At 47.8% G+C, this 25621-nt stretch overlaps 1 protein-coding gene across 1 annotated transcript in view; it reads right to left on the bottom strand.

Moving 5' to 3' along the window:
- Onecut2 (one cut homeobox 2) overlaps positions 1-18354 on the bottom strand; it is a 42313-nt gene extending 23959 nt beyond the window's left edge. Inside the window, exon 1 of the mRNA XM_051163430.1 lies at positions 16779-18354. Within this exon, the coding sequence (XP_051019387.1) occupies positions 16779-18012 (1234 nt within the window). The 5' untranslated portion in view covers positions 18013-18354. The remainder of the gene's footprint in view (positions 1-16778) is intronic.
- Positions 18355-25621: the final 7267 nt, after the last annotated feature.

Below are 25621 nucleotides of genomic sequence, written 5' to 3'. Positions count from 1 at the left end.
ATCTTGCTGCTCTTACTGTCTCTGTAAGATCAACAAGGGTAAGGACCAGTAAGATGGCCCCTGGGACTCGCATGGTGGAAGATAATGATCCAAATCCACAAGTTGTCTATAACTTCTGTCCACACCATGGCACATGTGTATGTGTGTTCAGGTGCACAGAAACATGCACCACAGATATACAAAATAAATACATATAGGTGAAAGATTTTCTTTTAAAGATTGGCAAGGGGGAGTGCGCTGCAGAGATGGCTCAGTGGTTAAGAGCCTTGTCTGCTCTTCCAAAGGTTCTGAGTTCAATTCCCAGCAACCAGATGGTGGCTCACGATACTGAGATCTGGTGGCCTCTTCTGGCATGCAAGCTCACAATGCAGGCAGAACATTGTATAAAGAAAGAAGAAAAGAGGAGGAGGAGGGGCAGAAGGAGAAAGGGCAGGAGCACGAACGAGGGAGTGTTTGCTGCTTTACACCCTTTCAAGCAGCTTGAGAAAGAAGCAGAACAGTCTTTGCTAGCAACCAAACCACCATAAGTGCTATTTTACCCACATTAGACCATCTTATGTCTAACTGTGGCTTAACATTGAAATCTAATTTTAATTACATAAGCAAACATTTCTATCAATTCTCTTACCACCTCTAGAAAAGAAGACCCATTTAAAAAGAGAAAAATGACCAGGGCTGGCACCATAGCTCTGTTGTAGAGTGCCTGCCTTGCATGCATAGGGGTATGAGTTCAGCACCCAGTAATGAAAAAGAAAAGCAACAATGATCCACATAGGCAAACATATACAACCTACTCTTGGGATGACTGCAATTAATAGATTTTAAATTTCAGAGCGATTTGACAAAGCTGTCTGTGGGTACGGCCGTAGAGAGCAGCCTTGGGTAACAAGGATCTAGCTTTCCCCCTAGAGACACAGGAAGGGGAGTCACAGGGGGGAAAAAACCTAAAGAGATGTAAGATGAGCTAAGAAGCTATATTGCACAATTCGGGGCAGTTGACTATATCCAGATATGCAGGGAAGTGAAGGGAAAGAATAGGTCAATTCAGCTGGAATGATTTCATTAGGGGGGAATGAGGACGGCAAGGAAGATGGAGAGAAGGTGAGGCATTCCAGGTAGGGAGAGCAGATGGGCAAAGACACAGCACGGTAGTTAGGGCAACATGTGAGAACTGCCTGGTGGGAGCTGGCTATCTGGGAGGGAGAAAAGCGTGGGAAAAATGGGTCCCTTTTCAAGTGTTTGTCACGTTGTACTCCTTATCCCACTGACATAAACTGAAGCCCTGGTTAAGACTTCACACTAAAGCTGCGCGATGGCGGCGCACACTTTTAATCCCAGCACTCAGGTGGCAGAGGCAGGCGGATCTCTGTGAGCTCCAGGACAGCCTGGTCTACAGGCTGAGTTCTAGGGAACTCCTGTATTGAAAAACCAGGGAAAAACAAGACTTCACTCTAAGACTCCCTTTACAAATTCTTTTTTTAAACATATTTTTTATTAATTTATTCATATTACATCTCAATTGTTAACCCATCCCTTGTATCTTCCTGTTCCTCCCTCCCTCCCACTTCCCCCCCTACTCCCCTCCCCTATGTCTGTGACTGAGGGGGACCTCCTCCCCCTGTATATGCTCTTAGGGGATCGAGTCTTTTCTTGGTAACTTGCTATCCTTCTTCTGAGTGCTGCCAGGCCTCTCCATCCAGGGGACATGGTCAGAAATTCCCATTACAAATTCTTATGTCAGTATGTTAGCTTTGGAGGAAAACAGTATTGCTAAGAACTTGATAGTGAAAAATACTCAATACTTCTAGGTGAGGCAACAATCCTGATTAAGTTTTCTTTCCCCAGAATATTATGTAATAACTTGGGGGAGTTATCTATAATGGGCAGAAGTGCCTTATAAAGTACTTCTAAATTTATTCACAGACATTTATTGACCTAGCGTATAGTGTGTCTAACCTCTGTTCTCTCAGACTTAGGTAGGACCACACTGCCAGGTGAACAGGTGATCCTTGCTGTGTTCCAAATGCAACAGGAAGGCAGTTTGCAGGCATCCTAAGGAGACCAGGGAGCACATCTTAGAGACAAGACCTGAAGTTGGGTTCCAGTTCACTGAGTGAGGAGAAACATCCTCTAGGCCAAAACATCAGTGTGTTGTTTGAGAAGCTACAGAAAAGGCAGTGTCTAACCCAGAGCGAGTGTCTAGGGACGCAGGAGGAGGCTAGCCCAAGCCAGAACACACAGGGGCAGTGTGTTCCACTTAGGGACCTAGAACTTGTTTCAAGGTAGGTAGGAAAAGTTGTAAAGATGGGGTCAGATTTGGATTCCAGAAAAATCTCTCTAATTTAAGCATGGAACAAGGGTGACAAAAGGCAACACCGGAGACAAGCCAGTGAAGAGGTTACTGAAGTTGGGGATAGCCCCAACTGGGCCAATAGCAGAACTGAGCAACACACATAGGTATTTAAAAGGTACGATACACACAGCTGATGTATGGTTGAGTGATGGGAAAAGGAGAAAATGAAAGAATCCAAGCTGATACCCTGACTTGTAGATTAAAAGTTTGTACACATGGTGTTATTCAAAGACTGAATACAAGTCTCACAGTTTTGGTGGTGGTGAGAAAGGCCAAAGGATAAGCAACCAAGTTCACTCAAAGATAAATTGTGTTTGAGGGCATTTAGGCAAAGATGTACTGATGCAGATGGAAACAGGTTCCTGGAGCGTGAGAGAGAAGGAGAGATGCCAGAGCTGGAAAGAGACCTTAAGTCCTCAGTATAGGGAGATAAGAACCACATCAATAAGATCTTCCAGGGTGAGAAAACACAAATGGCCAATTAATATTTGAAAACTGCTCGATATCCTTAGCCATCAGGGAAATGCAAATTAAAACTACTTTGTGATTCCATTTCATCCCAGTCCGAATGGCTGGCTGTCATGAGGGAAACACATAGTAGCAACTCTCAGAGAGGATTTGGGGGAAGAGGGACACTTCCGTGCTGCTGGCAGGAGTGCAAACTAGCCAGACTATAGCAGAAATCAGAGTGAAGTTACCCCCACACCCACCCCAAAAATACCCCTCAAAATAGAACTGTAGGAAGCCTTGAGTTTGTGAGGATCTGAGTGGATGCGTGTTAACATAAACCTGTCATGTCAAGGACCCTGGAGCCTCAGAACCGCACAGAAATGGAGAAGCCTCGCCTTCTTCCATGTAAATGTTGATGGAGTGTGCAGGCAATGTCCTCCCTAGCTTTATCCCCCTGGATATTTACAGCCCGAAAACTGCTTCCTATAGAGACTTCTCATACCATGATTAGTTAAACCTGTCTCCTCGATCCAACTGTACACCATAAACCCCGCCTCCTTGTTCACCTGTATGTAATAACCCTGTCTCCAGGTCAATTCTATGCAATAAATACCCCGAGCTTCAGGGGTGCTGTGGCTTCTCCATCCGAGAGCCCAGACCACCCAACCCCAGCTTCTTTGTCTGTATTGTATTTTCTTTATGGCCTGACACCCCAGTCAGATCTATTGCTGGAGTCATTCTGGATATGACACAAAACTACCCTGTGGTATGGCTCTACTCCTCCTGAGTGTATACCTGAAGGAGCCTAGCCCAGTATACTATAGAGATACTACACACATATGTTAACTGCTGCATTATCTGAAAAATTATACAATATCTGAAAAATTATAGCCTAAATGCCTATTAAAAGACAAATGGATAAAGAAAATGTAGCACATACATGCATATTTCATTCATCTATAAAGAAGAATAAAATTGTGACATTTGCTGGAAAGTGGGTGGGACTGAAAAGCATTATGTCACATCAAAGAAACCAGACACAGAAAGGCAAATATTATGTGGAATCTAGATTTACATGTATATATACACAGAGAGAAACACTCACACAAACACACACACAAAGACATAGATACACAAACACAGATACACATACACACAGAACACGAAATAGAAAGAGGACGGCAAGAGAAGAGGAGGACTAGGGTCACGTGAGGGAGAACAGTATGTTGGAAATCACTGGGGGAAAAAGTTAGGGATGAGCGTGGCCAAGAGTGTCAAATTATGCAGAGAGGCTATGTTAAATAAGAAGTTCAATGTGAACTTCAGTTACAAGACAGTAGTGGGATAAATGGTAGCAGGCTTAGCATTTAGAATGGCTGGGATCAGACTGCCAAGGGCTGAGGTGAACCACACAGGTAAGAGAAAAATTGAGCTACAACAACTCTTTATAGAAATGGAGGAAAGAATTTTTTCTCCTGCCTACAAGATGTGCAAGGATTGAGGGAATGACCAACCAACCAATGGCAGGCTCAATCTGAGACCCACCCCATGTGAGAGAGCCAACCCTGACACTACTAATGACACTCTGCTATACTTGCAGATAGGGGCCAACAGAACTGTCCTCTGAGAGGCTGCACCTAGCAGCAGATCGAAACAGATGCTGAGACCCACAGCCAAACATAACGTGGACCTCGGGACTCTTGTGGAAGAGTCAGGGGAAGAACAGAAGGACCTCAAAGGAACAAGAACTCCACAAAAAGATCAACAGAGTCAACTAACATAGGCCCATGGGGGCTTACAGAGATGGAAGCACCAACCAAAGAGCATGTGTGGACTGGACCTAGGCCACCAATGGGCAGCTTGGTCTTCATGTGGGTCCTCTAGCAAGTGGACCAAGGGCTGTCTTTGACATGGACTCTCTTGCCTGCTTTTGGTTCATTTTCCCTTAGCTGGGCTGCCTTGTCTGGCCTCAGTGGAAGAGGATGCACTTAGTCCTCATGTGACTTGATGTGGGGTGGGTTGGGATGGGGGGGTCCCCTTTTCTGAGAAGAGGAAGGGGCAACAAGGAAGAGGATGGGACCAGGAGGAGAGGAGGGAGCTGTGATTTGGATGTAAAATGAATAAATAAATACATTTAATAAAAAAATAGATATCCTCTGCATATAAAAAAGGAAAAAAAGAAATGGAGGAAAGAGATTAAGGTGGGATGAGGGCACTTTTAAGAGTAGACAGAAGTGGGCAGCCTGAAAATGCTGATTGTGATGAAGCCAATTGAAAAGGAGAGGTGGAGGGAAGGAGAGGGGAGGAGAGATGAAGGTTCAGAGGAAGTCAGAGGATTTAGCCTTCTGTACCAAGACTACTCCTCCCTCCTTAGAAAAATTGAAGAATGGATCAGAGGTGGAACACTGAGAGTGAATAGACAACTGTTCTTGTCCCTTCAATGTGACTGAAGTGAACTTTGGAACACAGTAGGAGGCAAATGAATCCGTGAAAAAAAAATTGTCCTATATATCTAAAAGTTATGGGTCTATGCCATTCATTTGGAAAGATATGAAGCTATTTTATTCTATGTGTCAAAGGCTACAGAAAAGGTCCTACTGTGTGACATCTTGCCGAATGTATTTTAAAAGCCATTTTGAGTCCACCACAAAGACAGTGAATTCAGCTACATCTTGCAGTGTTAATACCTGACCGGCAACGGGGCAGGGCACAGCTAAAGGCACTATGATGACTGTCAATGTTTTACTAAAATAAATAAATAAATAAATAAAATAACCTAATGCTTGCTTAGAAAGGGAATTCTGAAAATTGAGATTATACAACTTGAAGAAACCACATTAGTCAGGGCCCTTCTGAACGTTCTCAAAACTAGGTTTTTGGTACGATCAGTTAGCTTCATAAAGAGCCACCTAAAACTTGAAAATGAACTGCCAGGGGAAAATAAACTCATGTATCATGGCCTTGGCCTTCTTGTAAAGGAGATGCTCTTCTGTGCTGAGGCTCTGCCTCCCCAACAACCACTTAGTACCACATAAACAAGACCTCGAATTCCTTAAAACAAAGCAAAAGAAGGCTTTGCATGTTAGTTAGTTTGGGAAACTCAATGGACATTTTACTAAAAGCCAGAAAGATGCAAACTATGCAATTATTGACCAACAGGACTCATCTGCTTGAGCAACAAAGGCCAAACAGTCAGAGATCAACCCTACTGAATAGCCTCAACACCTTGACTCTTGGCTCTTTCTGTGGTGGGGGAGCATCTGGACCCCCATCATCAGTGATACTCAAGAAGCCACACTTAGACTCTGGGTGGGCTTATATAAGTCGGTGTCTTATAATTTGGTCTCTGAAACATCGCTGCTGATTTACTGTGAGAGTATAGTTTAAAGCGATGAGGCTTGTGTTTCTAAAACCAACAGCATGCAAGTGGAGGGCCGAAGCATCCGTTAGTGTACATGCCTGGGGGATAGGGGCAACTAGGCATAGATTAGAAGAAAACCTAGATCTTAAAAAAAAAACTGCCTTCCAAAATGACATGGAGAAAAAAAGCTAACTCTGGACAACCCCTACCTGCCTCCTTGCACAGATGCTCTGTCCTTTCCCCCTTGGGAGGCAAGGTGGGTTTTTCTTATTTGTTTTTAAAAGCATCTTCTCACCCCAGAAACCATCCAACATGAGAGGAAAAATCTAAGGCTCTGTTTTCCCCTCTCTGGGCACAGAAATCTACAGGGCTGGAGTTTTGCCCCTACTCAGACTTCATGCCAGCACACCTTCCTGGTTTAGGCAGGCAGCAAGGCGACAGCAGCCTATGGTGCTGTTCGTGGTGCTGAAGCTCCTTAGCTGTGGAGGCTGCAACCCATCCACAGGCACTAGGCTGGGGGTTGCAGGGTGAGGCTCCTGCCAGGGTGTATGTGATGGGACAAGCGATTGCATCCCATAGAAATGTGGCCAGCTCCACCTTTAGTCTTCAAGTCTACTTTGCTGACGCAGGCTTCCTTTTCTTCTTCCTAGACCTCACCACACCTCCTTCTCTCTAGTCTCCTTTACAATATCTTACCTTTGCAGATCAGCTTCTGAGGCATGGTCTTCGCTGAAGCGGTCAACTGTGCCATTCTCTTCCCACAGTCCCTGGAGCATTTCTTGTTTTCTCTGCCACTCCACCCCAAGCATCACCTAACTTGGCAGGATGGTGTTACTGCAACTGCTCCACAGCCCAAGATCTCACTCACGGTAAAACTGCTGATTGGTTTCTCCTTGACAATGAATTTACAAGAACAAAGGCTAGAGTCTCAAAGGAGCAGGGAAAGGTCCCTTATGGTATATCTCATAAGGGAGTGTTTGTAATGGGTGGCAACGTGAGAGGTAAGGAATGAAACATCAATACTAGATAGGAAGTGAAGGAGCCTTAGGTGAGGTGAAACGGACTGCAGGTCAGAGACTCCCAGCAGGTGGAACTGTAGTTATCAGTGTCTGTGTGGCACAGCATAACTCTGTTCCCACACCAATCTGTGCCTCTAGCTGGATCCAAGAAACATATCCATTTCTGCTAAAAGCATCATGTGCACAATTCCACTTACTGTAATGCACAGCAATAGAGGGAACATAAATAGAACAGAGATGGTTAGTAGTAGGGGTGTGTGTGTGTGTGTGTGTGTGTGTGTGTGTGCGTGCGTGCGTGCGTGTGCATGCACTGGTGCTAAGATCAAAACTGTTTAATCAGCAATAACATGATTCAGCAGTTGGGAAATGTAAACAAGTGGTGAAACTGCTTGCTTTGGTCAAAACCCTGGAGGGGCTCAAAAGACTGCGCCAAACTCCAAGGAAGGTAGTGCCAGCAAGATGCCTCCCTCCCTTGGAGTAGGGGCAGAGGCTGGCTCCACCAGCAGATGACTACTGTGACCTTTGGCTTCTGCAGCACACACACATTTGGGTTGGGGTTAATGGCACTTTGCAGGGAGCTTCAATTGAGTAAACAAAAAATGCCTTGCCCTGTTCTAATGGATCACATTATTCCAAGGCCTAAGCCTTCATCCAGGCCCCTGCAGCTGCTCTGCAGGTCAGGCTACCAATAAAGCAATTAGCCAATGACAAAACTCTTCTTCCCGGAGGGGGACTCCAGGTTTTGCTGCAGTTGCTGCCTTTTGCTTCAGGTTTTTAAACAGGCAATCCACATCAATCCGAGCCTCCTACATCAAACTCCAGGATAAGGACAGTGAAACTGTGTTTGCTAAAAGTGATATTTTAAGGGGCTAGTCCCTTGTTCAACACAGTCTAAAAGAGCCCACTGCTTCCTGTTCAATTAACCTGAACCATAGCTGAACTCTGCCCTTTGAACTCACTCAGTAGATAAATACATTAGCTCACCTAAGGAATCATTAATATTTTTCAATCACATAAGACAAACATGGATACACGAAACAATCCAAGAGATAGCCAACTGAGAATAGTCCATGGGCCACACTGAAAAAAGAAATCACAAATGAATGTTACTTACAGAACAAAAATAAAGTGTCAGAAAAGAAAGGATGGGATTGCGCCAGTAATTCAAGGGACAAAGGGACTTTCATTTTCATATCTGCAAACAAGAGAAACACTAAGCAACTCCCATTTCATCTATAGCGCTCTGCAGGAAAGCCTGTACTTCAGTCTTAAACAGGCATCTGCTGCTTCCATTCACTGCAGCCTTTCTTCAGTGTTTTTAGTGTCCATGATCATATATGGAGTCCAAGATACAGTACTTGTAGGGACCAATTCTATTCTTGATTTTATACAAACAAACCACAGTAGTTATTATGTCAGGAGTAGGTGCTTTTTACATGAACCAGTTTGGGGCAACTGGTTTGACTGAGGAAATGATGTCCGTAAGACATTGCTAGTCTGTGGGAAGAAGAAACTCGTTTTCCATTTGTTGTGGGGGGAGGGAAGAGGGGAGGGGAGATGCTAAATGTATCTAATTTATCTTTATCTCTGCATGTCATCTCCCAATGATCAAAACATCCCCAGCTGTGTCACTATACATTTCAGTCTGATTTAATTTCACATCTCACAATTCTGTCTCCGGACTCCCTGCTTTTTTTTTTTTTTTTTTGGTTTGGCTTGGAATGTGGGCTTAGTGCCCAGCTATCCTAGATGAGAACACTTAGAGGAATATCATAAGCACGAAGGGTAAATCTATTGAGCGAGGGTCTTTAACTATGTGGTTTCCTTAAAGGGAAAGGTTCGATCAATAGGATCAATATGAAAGGTTTCCCTGGCCCTGCATAAAAGGGTAAGGGCTTCTCTTTTCACTGGTTTAACTTTACTCTCTGACAAATGCAAATCAATGGATCTGTGTTTACAACAGATTCCCTAACAGACTCAGCTTGGGCAGAGCCCAAAGCCTCACCCTAGGAGGTGGGGAGACCAAGCTGCTCCAGGGAGAAGCTCCAGGGTAGAACAGAGAATATGCTGGGGATAGGCACCGAGCTTGCTGCACAGCCAGATCCCACTGCCAGTGACCTCTCCAAGGAGGGAGTAAAATGCAAGGCGGGTTCCTTTAAGAATGTGAGGCAACAGAAAAGCTCATGTTCTGGGATCTGGAGAGCCAGTCAATATAGCTTCCTATCAATACAGATCTAAGAGGCTGACTGTACAGAAGCTGTACAGAGATATCTGCAACTAGAGAGGCTGAGAATGTGAGCCCCATGAGTGCTCATTGTGCCCTTTCTTAGGTGGTAACTGGGTCTTCTTGGTAATGACAAAACAAACCACAAAAATGGTTGGTTGTTTCCCCCTTAATTTTACATTTCCCTCTAAAAAATGTGATGCTTTCCAGAAATTACATGATTTCAAGTCAATACCAGTTACAGAGACATTATTTTTCTTTCTACAGGAGAAAGTATATGTATATTTGATTACAGGAGCCAAAGTCCAATGCTGATTACATTACGTTGGAGGTGTGCTTCCAACCCAAACAAAGTCTGCTTTCTACTGAAAGAGTAATAGACCCTCAAGTGGTGAGAAAGGTACCGCAGAGAAATACAGAGCCTTCTGGGGCCCTGGGACAATTTGTGTGGGACTTTTATTCATGATAGGTACCCACAGCTTCCTAGGAATCCTACTCCCCAAGTGAGACAATCTCTGTCTCTGTGCCTTGTGTCTGTCCTATGTCAGGATAATCAGTCAATTGGGATAACCAGTCAACTTCCCTGCCTCCTACTGCCCTACCCAACACACCCCACATGATCTTTACAGTTACTATTTTGCCTGACACTGGAAATCAAAACATCTCCCTCACAGGCCCTAAGGTTGGCTGAAGGGAAGGCCCGGACTGGAGAGCAGGTTGCCTCTCACCAGGGAGGAAGTCACTCCTCTGACCACACAGGCTAGAGGACCTCCTCCTGATGCACTCAGTCCTGAAGAGGAGTTACCTCTCTGAAGGAAATGGCATTCCTTAGTTCAAAGGGGAGTGGGGGGGGGGAGAAAAGAGTCCCCCAAAAGGATGAAAGCAAATACTACTCAGAGGGTGTGCAGATGGAGTTCAAGCCCAAATGCCCCCCATCTCATTCTCTTCCCCAGGGCCATTTATCCAGACAATTATTTCTATTTACGCTCTCCTTGTTTCTCTTCCTTTGGCAAGAACCCAGAACCTGAATCTCCCTGCTTTTCCTTTGAGGTTTTCATTTCTCTGGAGATTTCCCCCAGGATGATACTAGTTTTTGCAGAGACACTTTCTGACAACCCTAGCTACTAGCCATCCCTAAGCGATACTTTCTTCCCAAGAGCTCCCTTTCTCCATTCTCCTGGGCAAATGGGTATTTTTTAAGTCAGAGAAGTCAAAGGAAGGGTTCTCCTTGCACCCAGAGATGATCATAAAATGAATTCCTGGAAAGAGGGTCCAGGGTTCTGTGCCCTCTGGACAGTCTTGTCTTAAGAATGTAGCTGTTACTAAGACATTATAGGGACAAAGAGAATGGGGAACAATCAAATTAGCCCTACACATTTCAGCAGGAATCAGATTTTAAAGGGGGCAGAGGTAATCTAAGACACCCACCCACCCACCCACACTCAATAAAGGCTTTCTCAGCCCTCCTGGAGGGGAAGGGATGACAGATGCTGTCTAGAGCTTTTGGATAGTGGGACAGTTGCCTTCCACTCCAAAAGGAAACCACCTATGCTCCTTGTGGTATTTGATGAGCACAGGGCTTTTAGGGACTTGGGCACTTTGCTCCTTTGTTCTAAGGGAAGCCACTGGTGGGAAGATGAGAAACAACCACTTTCTCTTCCCCACATCCAAAGCAAAGGACAAGGTTTATATCTCCTTCTTTTCTTTCTCTCCCCCCTCCACATTTTTCTTGGGGAAAATAAGAAAACACCTCTTTCCACCAAGTCTAAGACCCTCTTAAAAGAAAATATTCATATTCTCATACACACACACACACACACACACACACCCCTACATATATAATTTACAAACAACTAAAACAGCTGTTGCCCCTTCTCTCTAGAAGATTCACCTCAATGCTCCTTCTCAATGAACAAACAAGAAAGGGGATTGAGAATGTAACTTTTCCCTCTCACCCATAGCTGGGAAGAAAAAGTTCTGGAGTTTTCTATCTGGTGGATTGGGTGTATGTCTCAGAGCAGCCCCTCCCTCAACACACACTACAGCCTGTGGCCTCAGAATCAGGTGGAAACGTGTGGGTTGGGTGTTCTAGTTGCCTTGCCTAAGATCCCAGCACATCAAGACAGAAGACAAGATCCCAGGGGTTGAGCCAAGTAGTCCACCACATAGAGGGCCATTCTGAGGGATGAAGGCCAGGCTTTTGGTACTGAGACTGAGTTTAACAGCCCAGCTAAGGCATCATCAGTGCAAAGTCTGCAAGTAGGACTTTTAGAATTGAAGCCTGTAAGGACGTTCGCTGACGCTTTATTCACATTGTTCACATTATTTGAAAACTTAATCGAGAACGAATTTCAAAACTAAGAGGCTTTCCAGGACAGTTTTGATGTGTTCATGCATGTGTATGGAGTGAGTGTGTGTGTGTGTGTGTGTGTGTGTGTGTGTGTGTGTGTGTGAGAGAGAGAGAGAGAGAGAGAGAGAGAGAGAGAGAGAGAGAGAGAGAGAGAGAGAGATTATTGGATCAAGTCCGGTAGTCAAAGGCATGGAGAACTAAGGCGCCTTTTCTTTATTTTTTTAAAAATTGGTTTTTTTGTTTTGTTTTGTTTTGTTTTGTTTTTCCGGGGACCACCAATTGTCGCCCCAGGGAGTGCCGAGAGTGTACCCTGTTCGCGCAGGGGTGGTGAATGGAGCCCAGAAGCTAAGAAAACCTTGGCGAGAATAGAGCTGGCTCCAGAGGCTGCTCGAGGGAAGAGCTGCGGTCAAACCTGAGAACTGGGCCCCAGCTGGTGAAGTGGCGTGGCCGAAGCGCCAGGGAGCCTGGGCACTGGCGAGCGCTCTTCTGGGAAGGGCAAGCGGCCGTTGGACTTACTGGAAACGCGCCGGATCAGGTTCCAGATCAATGAAATCTGGGTCCACACGTTTACGCTATTGTTGCTAGCATTAATGCTCTTTTAATCTTCTAAACATTATCAGCATCGATCTCCCTCCATATACACATTTGTTTGAGAAAGTGACATAACCACACGATGGAAAGCCTGGAATAAAAATAAACGCGCGGCCCCTGTAATCCACTGCTGCCCGCGGCCGCCTGGAATACTTCTCAAACTCGGGTTCACTCAGCTCCCTCGTGTCCTGCCTCCTCCACAAGCTCCTGCTCATCTCAATCGCTGTTAGGAAGGCGTTCTTTGGGGGACTAGGGACACCGGTAGTGAGCTTTTCACTTATTAATCCGATCAGCCAGCAGACTAACAGATCAGTCTATTCTGCGTTGGGTTTGGCCTCCTGGCTCGGATCCCTGAACTTTTAAACCCTTGGGAGTTACAAGATGGGACCCCGGGCTGGAGAAACAAAATGGTGGGAAAGGTTGGGCGGGGCACAGAAGGCACAGTGTGGCCGAGGCCCTCTTCCAACCCTTCGTTTTAGAAAACAAACAACAATAATAATAACAACAACCTGTCTCCCGCATCATATAAGCACTTTACTGCGCGGCAGGACACGCGCACATACGTGTGCCTGGGTAGGAGCACTGGTCAGACACACTGTCAGATCAACATTCTGTGGCGAGTGTTAAGTGGGTCCGACGACAGACATCCGCTTGGTTTAGCACCTTAGATCTGAATTGAGTGAGCTCCATTCTCCGACTGTTTGGGGCTGCTTCCTGAAGAACGTTGTACTGGTTTCGCGCTGTTGGCTCTGGAGACAGGCTCTGGGAGGACCAAGCCCGGATCCTAGCTCCCAAAAGGCAGAAGCCTCACCTATGAAGGTAACTCAGCCACGCACGCTTTTGTTTTCCTGCATTGGAAAACAAACCAACAAACCAACAAACCACCCTCATCTTTTAAAGCCTGGGCTTTCCGACACTAGGCAAAGGACTCAGGATCTTCCCTGAGTTCTTGAGGTCCCTCCCAGTTCACTTTTGTACTAGGTGCAGAGGCCCCTTGAGGATCAAAGCCAGGGTAAGTGTGCTCAAAAACGGAGTGAATTTGTCTTCAGGCCAGGATAATAAGAACCGCCCAGCAGGATCCGTTCTCCAGCCACCCCCAGCCTATTTGGCCTGTTGCAAGCACTAGCTGTTCTCACTACCCAGTGCATGTAGAATTCCTTTCTCTCACTTCTGCGTTGGGACAATCTGAGCTTCCCTAACCTCGCCCTGGGGTCCTCTCTGGTGTAACCTGAGCTTGGCTGTGCCAGCAGCTAAAAGACCGGGAAGTTGCGTGGGCTAGTTGGAAGACCTAATTCCCGGTGACTAGGTATACTTGTCCTAAAGATAGAGCTTGAAGATAGTAACCAAATTAAAGACTCCCTCCGACCCCTGTACATCCAGACGGGACTCCAAATGATAAAAGGGGGGAGGGAGGGAAGGACGGAGGGAGGAAGGGAGGGAGGGAGGGAGGGAGGGAGAGAGAGAGAGAGAGAGAGAGAGAGAGAGAGAGAGAGAGAGAGAGAGAGACACTAGGTATTCTTGACTTAAAGGTAGAGTTTGTCAGACCCCTGTATACCCCTGTACATCCAGACCGGACTCAAAATGCTAAAAGGAGAGAGAGAGAGAGAGAGAGAGAGAGAGAGAGAGAGAGAGAGAGAGAGAGAGAGAGAGAGAGAGAGACTATGAGACTATATGAATGAAGGATAATATGAATGGGTACCCGGATGTGGGCCCCAGGTCCCCAGGTCGTACAGGTGCTGGGCTGAGACCGCCGTCCTGGGGAGTCGCTGGCTTGCCTAACCCCAGGGTCCCAAAGGCCTAGGCTCCCGGATGCTTCCCAGCGGGGTTTCCCATCGATCAATAACAATCAAAAGGCCTCCCTTTTCTCCTCTGTGTGCTTCTGTTCCCTACTCTACTGAGCACACAATGCCTATTTACTCGGCCCAGCTTTTGCCGCAGAGTCTGAAGAGACTGATCTACTGACCCCACACTGAAAAGCCTCCTGTGTAATAATAACCACTCAACACACTCGTAGTTGCTGATAAAACGGTCAGGTTAAGAAAAAAAAAAAAAAGGCTCTTGTCTCCTTTCACCTGGGGTAATAAAACAGACTCACATTTAAATGTTTAAGCAAAGCCCGGGTCCTCAACGGACTTCTCCCGTCGGCATTCCCCGCCGAAATTCATGCTGCAAGGACTGTGGAAGGTTTGCCTCCAGGAGTCAGTGGGCAAATTTTCAAGAGTTTGGGGCTCAGAGCCCTTACCATACTCTTCCTCATATACTGTAGTAAAAGCCCACCGCAAGGCAAGGCTTAACTTTCAAGACCTACACGGGCAGAACTCTAGTGTTTGAACAGCCTTGTTCTTTGCCCGACAGGCGTGAGGGGGCGGCAGCGCTCCGAGATAGGCCAGAGTAGAACAGCTGTAGTCCAGCCTTTTACCGTACCCCCAAAGAGCAGCTGCCAAGTTCCTTCCGGCCTCCAAGCGCAGGAGCCAGCCCAGCGCTGGAGACCCCTTAGAGCTCCCGCTGTACTGGGGAGTGGAAGATCTAAAACAAAGGCTCACTACAGTGAGTGCAGTCATTAAGCTCACTGCTTTCACAACTTTATCTTTGCTAATCCGAGGACACTGTAGGAGATGATCAAGAATAAACAAACGGGGGGGGGGGGAGAGAGAGAGAGAGAGAGAGAGAGAGAGAGAGAGAGAGAGAGAGAGAGAGAGAGAGAGAGAGAGAGAGATTAAAGTCGACTTCGAACTCTATTCAAAAGTGTCCGCAGCCCACTGATTTTGAAGGGGAGTTCTCCAAAACAAATACCAGTGTGTGTGTGTGTGTGTGTGTGTGTGTGTGTGTTTCTTTACCCTTTTAGATTGACTGCCTGATTCGTGAACAAAATCCACAGTGGGCAAAGGAGCCGGCTGTAGCAGGGAACGCCTCCTCCTCCGGTGCAGTGATTACGCAGAGGGACACATCCCCAAGTCCAGCTAGGCAACGGTGGACTGCATCCCACAAGCCCAGATCGGTGGTGCTAGAAAGTCCCAGGGGACCAGAATGGACACCTGAGCTAGCAGATCCAGAGCTAGTGAGCGGTGAGCACGGGATTCAGAAACACGAGAGCCCCGATACGGATTTTATGCAAATTAAGGCCGACACTAATTGTTCTAGAGCACCAAGAGGTACTGAGAAATCACGCAGACAGGCTTGTAGCTGGGCATTGTATGTCCTCACCAGTGGGAGGCCTGGACACCTTGCCCTTCTGGGTCCGCGGTTCAGGCCTCGGGGCAGGGCAGTCAAGGCACTCTGGGAGCCGGATCTGCTTGCACAAAAGCTCGCAACTGTGTCAACCGCAGCATCAGACGGCCTCTTTCGCTTTTGCACCCACCGCCCACACCAGCGATTTCAGCGTTCCTAGAACAATAGAGGGCTGTACCTCGCCTCTTGGCCGCTAGAGGAGGCACAGAGAGCCCAGCCCGCTTCAGAACAAAGTAACCCGCGCGTTGACCGGTCCCCTGCCGCGGGCTGCCAGCCCTCCCCGCCACTCCGCCACACGCACAATCAGCGCCCGCTTAATGCAAAGGCGGGGCTTACAACCTGCAGCGGCCAAGAAGCATTAACTAACTCGCATCTTAATTTTTCAGCACCTCTTTCCGAGAGCTCCTTGACCTTTCTTAGAGACCTGGCAATTCTCTGCAAACCCTGAGCTGGCAGCCCAGCAAGGGCTACGGGCGAATGAGGCAGCTCTTCCCTCTTCCCAAAGCGATGAGCGTGGCAGCCCCAAACCTTCGTCTTTGCACCCTCTTTTCTGTAGGCAAGTATTCAGGAACTGGCCAGACTCCGCTCTTTTGGTGGTTCATAGAGTCCTTGGGCTATCTATCACGAAAGCCTCGGATAGGTTCTGGCACCGGTGTTATGTCCTGGCTGCGCAAGGGCGTACCTCCTGCCAATGACCAAAGAAGTTTGCCCGCTTTGGTAGGAAGGAAGTGAGTGAGGAACTTTTTCTTTTCTAAGGAGCAGAGCCCACTAACGGTCAAAGCATCTACATAAGGAGACTAGGCATTCTGGAAAACGGAAACACGTTGTCCTACGAATTCAAGTACACAGGTTTTTGGCTGAGTGCACTTCTCGGTTTTCTTGAGTCCAAAAAACAGGGCTTCTAGGGGACACTAAGAGCCCGGATCCTGCCTTCTACTATAGGAGGAGAGGAAAAGGTTGGCACATTGATAACAGGGCAAGAGAAGTGGTTGGGGCCAATGAAAACCAGTCAAGGAGTGAGAAAGCAAAAGACGGAAAAAGCGGGGGGGGGGGAGAAAGTGAAAATGGAAGAAAAAGAAAGAGAAGAAAGGAGAAGTGTGTAGGGAGAAAAGGAGCAAAGCAAAGACCAGAGCTCGGGGGCACAGATGAGTCCCACATGCACGCTGGAGCAGTTTCCCCAGCAGGCTGCCCCCCAGTCTTACCTGCCAGGCGTAAGGCAGACATGCGCTGGAACTCCGGCTCCTGCAGCCACTTCCACATCCTGCGGAAGGTCTCCCTGCCAGATTTGAGTTTACTCCAGGGTTTGGGATTCCGGAGCAGGTCGGAGAGAGTCCCCTGAGACCGGCATAGAACCCTCTGTGCGAAGATCGCCTGTGGGATGCTGTAGCGCTTCAGCTCGGCGGTGATACGCTGAGCTACCTCTTTGGTGTTGATCTCTTCCAGCTGTCCCGACGTGGCCACCTGCGAACCCGAGGAGGACGAAGGGGGCCTCTCCCGGCTAGGAGCCAGCACTGGCCCATGGGATTGAGTGTGGCCCGGGTGGTGCAAGCCATTGAGGTGAGACATCATGGCCGCAGGCGGGGTACCCAGGCCTCGGGACAGGTGTTGCTCACCGCGGGTCAGCATGGCAGTGTGGTGCGCGTCGAAATTGGGGGTGAGCATTTTGTCGTGGCCAGGCGGACCATAGTTGGGCAGGCTCTGCTGAGCGTTGTGAAGGCCACCCAGCCCGTTGCCCAGCGGCGTAGCAGCCAGCGGAGACAGGCTCTGGCTCATACTAGGCATCTCCTTGTAAGGGCTATAAAGGTTGTTCATGGACGGAAGCCCGCGTTCGTCGCGCATGAGAGTGAAGCTGCCACTGACGTTGCCCGACAGACGCTGATGGTGATGGTGGTGGTGATGGTGGTGGTGAGGGTGGTGATGAGGGTGCGGGTGGTGGAACTTGTCTGAGACCGTGGAGATGGGTGGCAGCGGCTGGAGCGGCGTCAGTGTAGTGTAGGTGTTGCTCATGCCCATGCCTGGCGGGGACGAGTCGCAGGACATACTCATGGCGTGGTGCAGCGGGATAGAGAGCTCTGGCCGGTAGTCGCTGCCGTCCAGGATCGAGGCCATACTGGTGACCATTGCGGAGCGCGACGCCGCCGCTGCCGCCGCTGCTGCGGTGCCCAGCTCCTGGTGCGCTGTTGGCGGCGGCGGCGGGCCGCGCAGAGAGCCAGCAGCGCCGCGGCCCGCGTGGTGGGGGCTGGGGCTGGCCAGTAGCTCCTGCTCATGGCCCGGGCCCCCGCCCCCGCCCCCGCCGCCCCCGCCGCCGCCCCCGCCGCTGCCGCCGCCGACCGGCCCGTGCAAAGTGCCCAGACTTTCCATTGTCAGCTCCGGGTTCATGGCGCAGCCTTCTAGGTCTTTGGTGAGGCATCGATAGGCGGTGTAGGCAGCCTTCATTCAGTCCATCGGGGCCCGGGGGCGGTGGGAGCGGCGGGGGCTGCCGGCGGGCTGGCTAGGCACGCGTGGCGTGGTTCAGCCACGGGCTCGGGGGCGGGCGTGGGAGTGCGGGAGTGTGTGCTGGGGTAGCGTGCGTGCGGGTGTGTGCCCCGGGCTGCGGGCGGGCGCGCCCGGGGTGGGGGTGGGGTGGGGGCGGACAGGGCGTGCGTGCGGGAGAGGGGAGGGGATGGGGAAGGAGGGAGGGATCACCGGGCCCCGCCGGTTGTGCGGGCGCGTTGCCTCGCCATGTCCGAGCCCACTCTGGCGCCGACGTCTTCTGTTTGGGTGAGCGGGAGCTGTCCAGAAGGGCTCTGCCGCTTGCGGGAGCAGCCAACCTATCCTCCCGGGCCCGGGGCGGGACCGTGCCGGATGGACATCAGGAGAAACCAATCCGCGTCAGTAGCTGCCTCGAAAGGCAGATCTTCTTGGAGCAGCTGCCAATGGATGTGGAAGGGGCGGGGCCGAGCGTTTCAGGTTTGGCTGACAGTCGACTCGTTTCCCCCCCCCCCCCCCCCATTTTTTGCTTCTGGATCCAAGCGTCAAGGAGAAGAAGGGAGGAGAGGGGGTTGCTGGGGAGAGAGAAAGAAGCAAGACTAAGGGGAATTATACGAGAGATGCCTCTTTCTGCCTCTCCCGGGCAGCTACGATTTGGGCTGATTGCTTCGGTTTCTTTAGTCTCACCTCAAAGCTTTTCTTCACTCTTATAAGCTTGTGGTATGGTAAAAACAAACGCGCGTCTCCTAGCTAGCCACTTCCCGAGAGTCCCTCGCCGGGAGCTAGCAGTCTAGCTTTTAAAATGCAGGCGCTAATGTGTTCTAATGCACGGTAAATTTCCGAGATTGGTATGTGCATAATCTATGGAGGAAAGCAACTCTAACGCCTAGGCTGCTTGAGAGCTGCGGCCAGCAGCGGCGGAAGGTTCACACTGACGGCGGCGGCACAAGCAGCCCTAATGCATGCAAAGTTAACACAATAACATCATTTAATTACTTGGCCAGCCCATAAATCTCTCAGTTATGAGGCTTCAGAAGGGCCCTACTAGATTGCAAGACAAAACTAAAATTCCAGCAGCTGCGGTTTCAAGGTGACCAAATGCTTGCTCCTTCAGAGAATAGGGAAGAAGGGGAGAGTGTAGAACTCATAGGGTTGAGGGTAAAGATTGTAATTGATATTCACAGCCCAGCAAACTTCTCCTTGCGGGGGGGGGCATGGAGTATGCGGAAATAGTGGGGACGGCACCCGGGGACCTTTCTTCTATCAACACACACACACACACACACACACACACACACACACACACACACACACACACCGCTTTTCTTGAATCCTAGAGAGGACTGTCCACCCTAGGTTACTGCAGTAGGTAGGTAATTGTAAGCCTCCGTTGGTATTTGCATCTGAAGATCCGAGCTTGGGGCGTTGACTACGTACATGGGAGAATACTCTCTGAGAGCTGTGGCTTTAAAAGTACACCTTCGTCTTCCTAGAATTCCCGTTGTTTGACAAACCCAGGTCGGGAGGTCGGAGTGGAGGAGATAGAGATTTCCGCGAACTGTGTGTGGGTTGAGGGGTGCTTGAAGACTGCCAGAGAGGCCAACAACTGGCATTGAAAGCTTTAAAAGTAACAGATTCTTCCAAAGCAGGTTGCGCTCTGTTTGCCTCCGAAGATTCAAGCTAGCTGAGGTTGCGCAGATGTTGCCTTTGTTTAAAGAGACAGTAATTAAGGACAGGGTGAACATAAGTTGGAGAAGCGTGACCTATTTTCTTTTGATCAGCTGTCAAAAGAAGAGCAGGGGGTCTTCTTAAGACTGTCCCCTCCGACCATTTCCAGCTGTTAGAGAAAACTTGATAAGAAAACGAGGACAGCCTACAATACTGTATGTGCCTTCTTGGGACTAGAGAACGGTTTAATTCATTTGGAAAACAGTTCTTCTGGAAGTGACCTTTTCTGCTGTTCTGCTCTCTTTTCCAGCTACAGACACATCCCACTACCACCCATGAATATATGGTGATGTTATTCATAGATCAACTTTATTGAGCTCTGGTCAATATGTTGCCAATTATTCTTTCAAATGGCATCATCCTCTATGACATCAAAGCTTGGGTAAGAAAGCAGCATACCCCAGTCTTTGCCAGATCTCTAGTTTCCTAACTGTTTACATCTTTAGTGTTACAAAAGAGACAGGAATAATAACGCAGTTCTCTGTTGTTTTGGTTTCTTCCCCTCTTGTTCCCTTCACTGTATCTATTGTGGTTGGACACAGGATAATTTGAACCAGCTAATGTTTGAAGTATACACCTTATCAAACAAAAGTTCCCCAGACATCAACCTGCTTTGGTCCTCTAGTGCTCAGTGACAGGAACCCCAAACAACGGGGAAGGGCAGGGCTGGGAAAGGTCTCTCTGATAGACTCCAGTGCCCGTATCTTCCAGTTGCTGTTGTCCAGGTTCAAGGCTCAAGGAGTAGCCAGTGACCTCCCCCCTACCCCCAGCCTGGTGCTTCATACAAACAGAACCCTAAGCATGTAAATTTCCATTTAAATATTTTTCAAAATGATAAACTAATTTGCCAGACCACCAAGATAATTCTGCTCCTGGGAATTGCATTTCTGTGCTGATAGCAACAAGGTGAGTTCCATTTTCTCAAAGCTTGGCTTCCTCCTTTCCTCCCTCCCCCCTTTCTCCCTCCACTCCTCCCCCCTCCTCTCAATCAATATTGACAATCTCGGGAAAATCATGAAATCGCATTGGGCTTCTTTGTATATAATTTCATTCGGTTAAATTAAAGCAGATTTTTTTTCCACGATGTTTTTCTAATAGCTTTGATGTTTTTATATTCCAACTCAGACTCCAATTAAAGAGAAAAATGAAAGGGCTTAGTACCCTAATTTTTAGTGATTTGGGTTTTAGATGCCCCCTTCCCTTTCTTTCTAACAGGGGTAATTTTAACAGTAGCAATACTAATGAAAATGTGAAATACTTTGGTGTTTCTTTCTCATTGTGTTGTTAATAAAAACAAAAGGGAGAAAGAGCTGCTTTTAAATCATCTTTTGTTTAACTCCACGCTCTGCTGTAGGCTTAACAAGTTCTTTAGGTGAGGGGTTTGCTTTTAATGTGAACTTATACTCTACTCTTCCTCCCTTCTCCAGCATTTGATTCACAAATAGACTATGGGAACGTAGTGCCATAAGAGCCATTCCTGTTAGAATCCTGGGGAAGTGTATCAGGCATTGTGGCAGGACCGGAGGAGAGCCACTTCTCGGGATAACACATCTGCAGGTCAGATATCCTCCACAACCACAAATGTGAGTGAGTACAGAGAAAACTGTTCAACAGCTAGATTTTTGATGGCAGAAGAAAAAAAAAATTCAGAGCTCAAATTAGAAATTTAATGAAAACACAAAAATATTTACTATCAGTGTTTTATCTGTAATTTTCATACTAAAACTGGGGAGATTCAATTAAAACAGGAGCTCTATAAATTATTCACAAAAATTATAAACAGACCTCCAAGTCAGTACAATCTGGATAAGGAAACAACAGCTTTGTTTTAACTTAAAATAAAACCAAAACAGACAAACAGACAAAAAAACCCAACAGTAGCCATAGCTTCATCTAGGAACATGCAGGGCCAGAAAAACACCAAAATGCTCAAAATATGTCCAGGTTTTATGTTGGCCCCAACGCATTTGTGCTACAGCTAGGTTTGTCAAAGCAGTATGGGGGGTGCATAATGGTGGGCTGTTTTGGACTATTTTATTTTTGCCCTTCCCCAAACCATCTGGCGTGTGAGTGTAGGGGTATTGATCAGGGTCTGTGAGCTGCAGACCCCATGCCAATCCATAGCCTTTCTGGGAATCAGCATCGCCCATGAATTGCAGCTGTCTGTGTAGCTCCGGGACAGAAATCTTCACACACAAAAAAGTCCCCCCTTATCAAACACATCATCCATTCCTGGGTAAGTCAATATCATTTCTTTGTCATTGTGCAAGGGAGGATTATTCAGGAGAAAGTTTTTTGTTGTCTGTGTGCTGCTGCTGCTACTGCGCCAGCCTTTTTCTTTTTTTTTTCTTCCTTTCTTTTTTTCTTCCTTCCTTTTTTTTTTTTTTTTTAAAGAAGGAGAGCAATTTTCTAGCCATTAAATGGTAATGGTTTTTCAGTAAGGCCTCCAGCATTTATATGAATCATACAACAAATACTGTTTCAATATTGTGGGGGAATTTCAAGAAGAGAAAGAAATTCTTACGTTGCTGTACACAAATAATAGTAATGATAATAGAGGCTTCCTTCTAACAACGGAGGAGCGTTTGCTTCCCCTGTTATCTGAGTCCCTAGTAATGAAGACGCGGCAAGTCTCTGTGATTACACGTGCAGATGCACGGTGGGTGTTTGTAGCAGAGAGGGAGCCTTCAGAATTGTGCCTCTGTTTGATATCTCCATTAGCTTCAATTGTCTTCTGTCTGAAAGCTCGGGCTGGTTGAACATGGGAAGAAGAAATCTAAAACTAAAGTGCACCCAAGTCCCTTCAGGGTCTCAGCCTGTAAATCCACCAACACTTTCCAGACATCCTACTGGCTCTAGGAAAATTAAACAAACAAACAACAAACAAAAACCATCACCCCCCCCCCCCCCCCTTAAAAGTTATCTGGTGGCTGAAGCCAAATCAGTCCTTTTAGAAACAATTCCTGCCTCCTCTTATGGATCATGGTAAGGCAAACTCAGGGAGAGCAAAACCCTGCCCCTGACTATATAAGATTAGCTAAAGATAGTTTGCTTTGCTGGGGTTTGTGTCTTTTCTTTCAGCTTATCTGGCCTCTTTGGCGTTGAGGTGCGGGGAGGAAGCCGCCCTCCCCCCACCTCCACAAAGTCTGTATCAGGAGAAGCATTTTCCTGGAGCCACAAATTCAGCTCTAAACCTTGAAGGTGTAGTTGGAGTAGTGGGGGCGGAAGGGGGGAGGGGAGGTGTGGGTATACTTGAGAGGAACTGCGAAGGGGTAGCCATCAACCCAAATAACGTGGGCACCTGCGCACTGGGACTGACAGGCTACAGAGGCAGCCAAAACCGGAATCATGACTTCAGCTGAGATGAGACACCAGCGGGGCCATCTGCTTAGTTTTTAAAGAAATCCAGGAACTAGGTCAGCTAACCTTAATCTCTCTCTATTTTCATAGACTGTAAAGTTTTGTTGACCAGATTCTCTCTGTGTGTCACTGCCTCTAGCTCTTACTCTGCTTCCCCCATCCCCCTACCCCACCGCTCACCCCAACCCCCACCCAGTCCTCTTTCTTCCTGGCTGGAGGAGTTCCAGTGGTAGTGGGTAGTGAAGCTCTGGTCTGAACCGACCATAGCCATCTAGAAGGTATAGACTCTTCCAAGACACCGGAGTTCCAGCCCCACATCCCTTTCCTGGCATGTTTTCTAAGCTGCCAACATTGCTGAAGCTGCTTAGAGGAAAGCTTTTTCCCTCTTGTAGAAAACATTTAAAAAAAAAAAAAAGTATATGGGGAAGTTGAGGGTTCCAATTTGCAAATTCTCAAAAACTTGAGGACTTCTTTGCGGGTAGGGAGGCGCATGTGGCATTTCCTGAGACCGGAGGTTTTCTCTAAAACCGCGTAGCACTTTTAAATAAGCAACTTGAAACCTAAGGGCTAGGAATTCACCGACGGCTTCTCGTCCCTGTCTCAGGATTACTAGTCACCTTGGCCTCAAAGCCCCTCCCGGCCTCAGTTTTCAAGTAGAGGCTAACTTCCGTTGCACTTTCTCATTAAAGAAGGTTTCCAGATGTACTGCTTAAGTGCGCTCAAGATAAAGTTTTCCTTTTTTGTCAGTTGTCACCTTACAAAAGGAGACCGGGCGTGAGGTCCCTTTGTCCCGATCAAGTTGCGCGTGAAATCTTTTTTGTTGTTTTCTCTAAAGAAAGGCAAAAGTTGCAGTTGGTTGTAAAAAGGACAAAATTAGCTTCTTAAAAGTAGAGCTGGTTTTAAGTTATCGGAGACACTTAAGTACGGCATCACTTTTTAATTTACTGTCCTCTAAAAAACCACCATTTATTTGTTCTAGAAATAACAAAATTTGAGGACTTAGCCTTGTTTATTCATTACTACAAGTACCTAGTACTTTCTCAATGAAAACGAGAGTTTACAATGTTTCAGTTGTGTAGGTACCACAGGGGAAGATTTTTTTTTTTAGCTTAGAGTATTTTATACACTGGCCTGAAATGAAACTTTAGAAATAAAATTTTCGATTAAATATATATATTTAGTCGGAAACTATAAAACAGGCGTTTGCGAATCTTTATGTGAATTCAGGCTGTTTATTAAAATCGCACAATTTTAAGGCTTTTTGACTCTCTGCTCTCAAATAAATTAAAGAGCCAGATCTTCTGAGTTGGTCTTTCGGAGTAATAGTATAAAAAGGCACAAAACACTGTGAGGTGGTTTTAGGAGAATTTTATAACCGCAAAATTGTCTCGATGTCATCTTACGAATTCTGAATCGTTGTGCTTTGAACCGCATGTAAGAAACCAAGACTGGAGGGAGTTGCAGGTGGCCATAGTGCTGTGGCCATTCTAGAAGCAGGACTTGCACTGTGAGCCAAAGTGCTCCCAGGCCCGACTCAGTTGGTAAGGCTGCCAATAAGGAAACTGAGTTCCGAAGACCTCCTCCTCACCCCCTAAGACCCTGGGCTGAGAGAACTAACCGGGCACCCTGTGAACTGGAGGGCATAGAAGACCTGTTGGAAGTAATAGCATTTGCCCAGCAGACCGCCCGAAGTGCTGCTGGCTGTTTGGTCGAGCCAAGCATGGAGGCCTACGGAGTGGGGGTGGAGGTGGTGACATAAACCTCAGGGAGTGGGTCCAGATTGTGCGGGTGAGGTTGGCGCCACAGAGGAGGACGTCGAGGCTCTGGGGACTGGTATGGAAACCTTGGTGTGTAGGCGGCTGTGTGTGAGAACTCAGAAGCCCCACACCCTGCCGAAGAAGGCTGATACCACGCACACACACGGAGGCCCTAGGTGCTAGCCACTAGACTCAGGGTGGTTGGAGGCTGTTTCAGGTGGCTTGGAGGTCCTAGAGGCGGGTATCAAGGTTGTGGGGGCTGGTGTGCAGGTTCGTGGAGACAGTGGGTAATGGTGTCGAGCCCGTGGAATTAGGTCGGAGACCCTGCGGGGTAGGCATGCAGGCTGTGGGGGTTGATATGTAGTCTGTGGGGACTTGAGTGAAAGGGTCTGGTTGCCAGCCAGCCGAATCCGGTGGCCCTGGGCTGGGAAGGTTTCCTTCTCGAGGAAGGGGCGGCTTGGCCCAGCCAGTCGGGAGAGGAGGAGGAGGAGGAGGAGGAGGAGGAGGAGGAGGAGGAGGAGGAGGAGGAGGAGGAGGAGGAGGGAGTAGGTCAGGATTGATGTCTAAATCAATGCCGTTTCTAGGCGCTTCTATCTTCCTCAAAGACAACTTGCTTTCTGAGGGTGGATTTCCTGTCCCTTTGGAAAGTCATCCTGAAAAGAGTGTCTGCACGGAACGCAGCCAGCCGCAGCTCCTAGCAGGGATCCAAGCGTGGTGCTTGGATCTGGAGC

This window comes from Acomys russatus, chromosome 20 (genome assembly GCF_903995435.1).
Source record: "Acomys russatus chromosome 20, mAcoRus1.1, whole genome shotgun sequence".
NCBI classification, from domain to species: Eukaryota; Metazoa; Chordata; class Mammalia; order Rodentia; family Muridae; genus Acomys; species Acomys russatus.
This window is presented reverse-complemented; position numbering and strand designations above follow the sequence as displayed.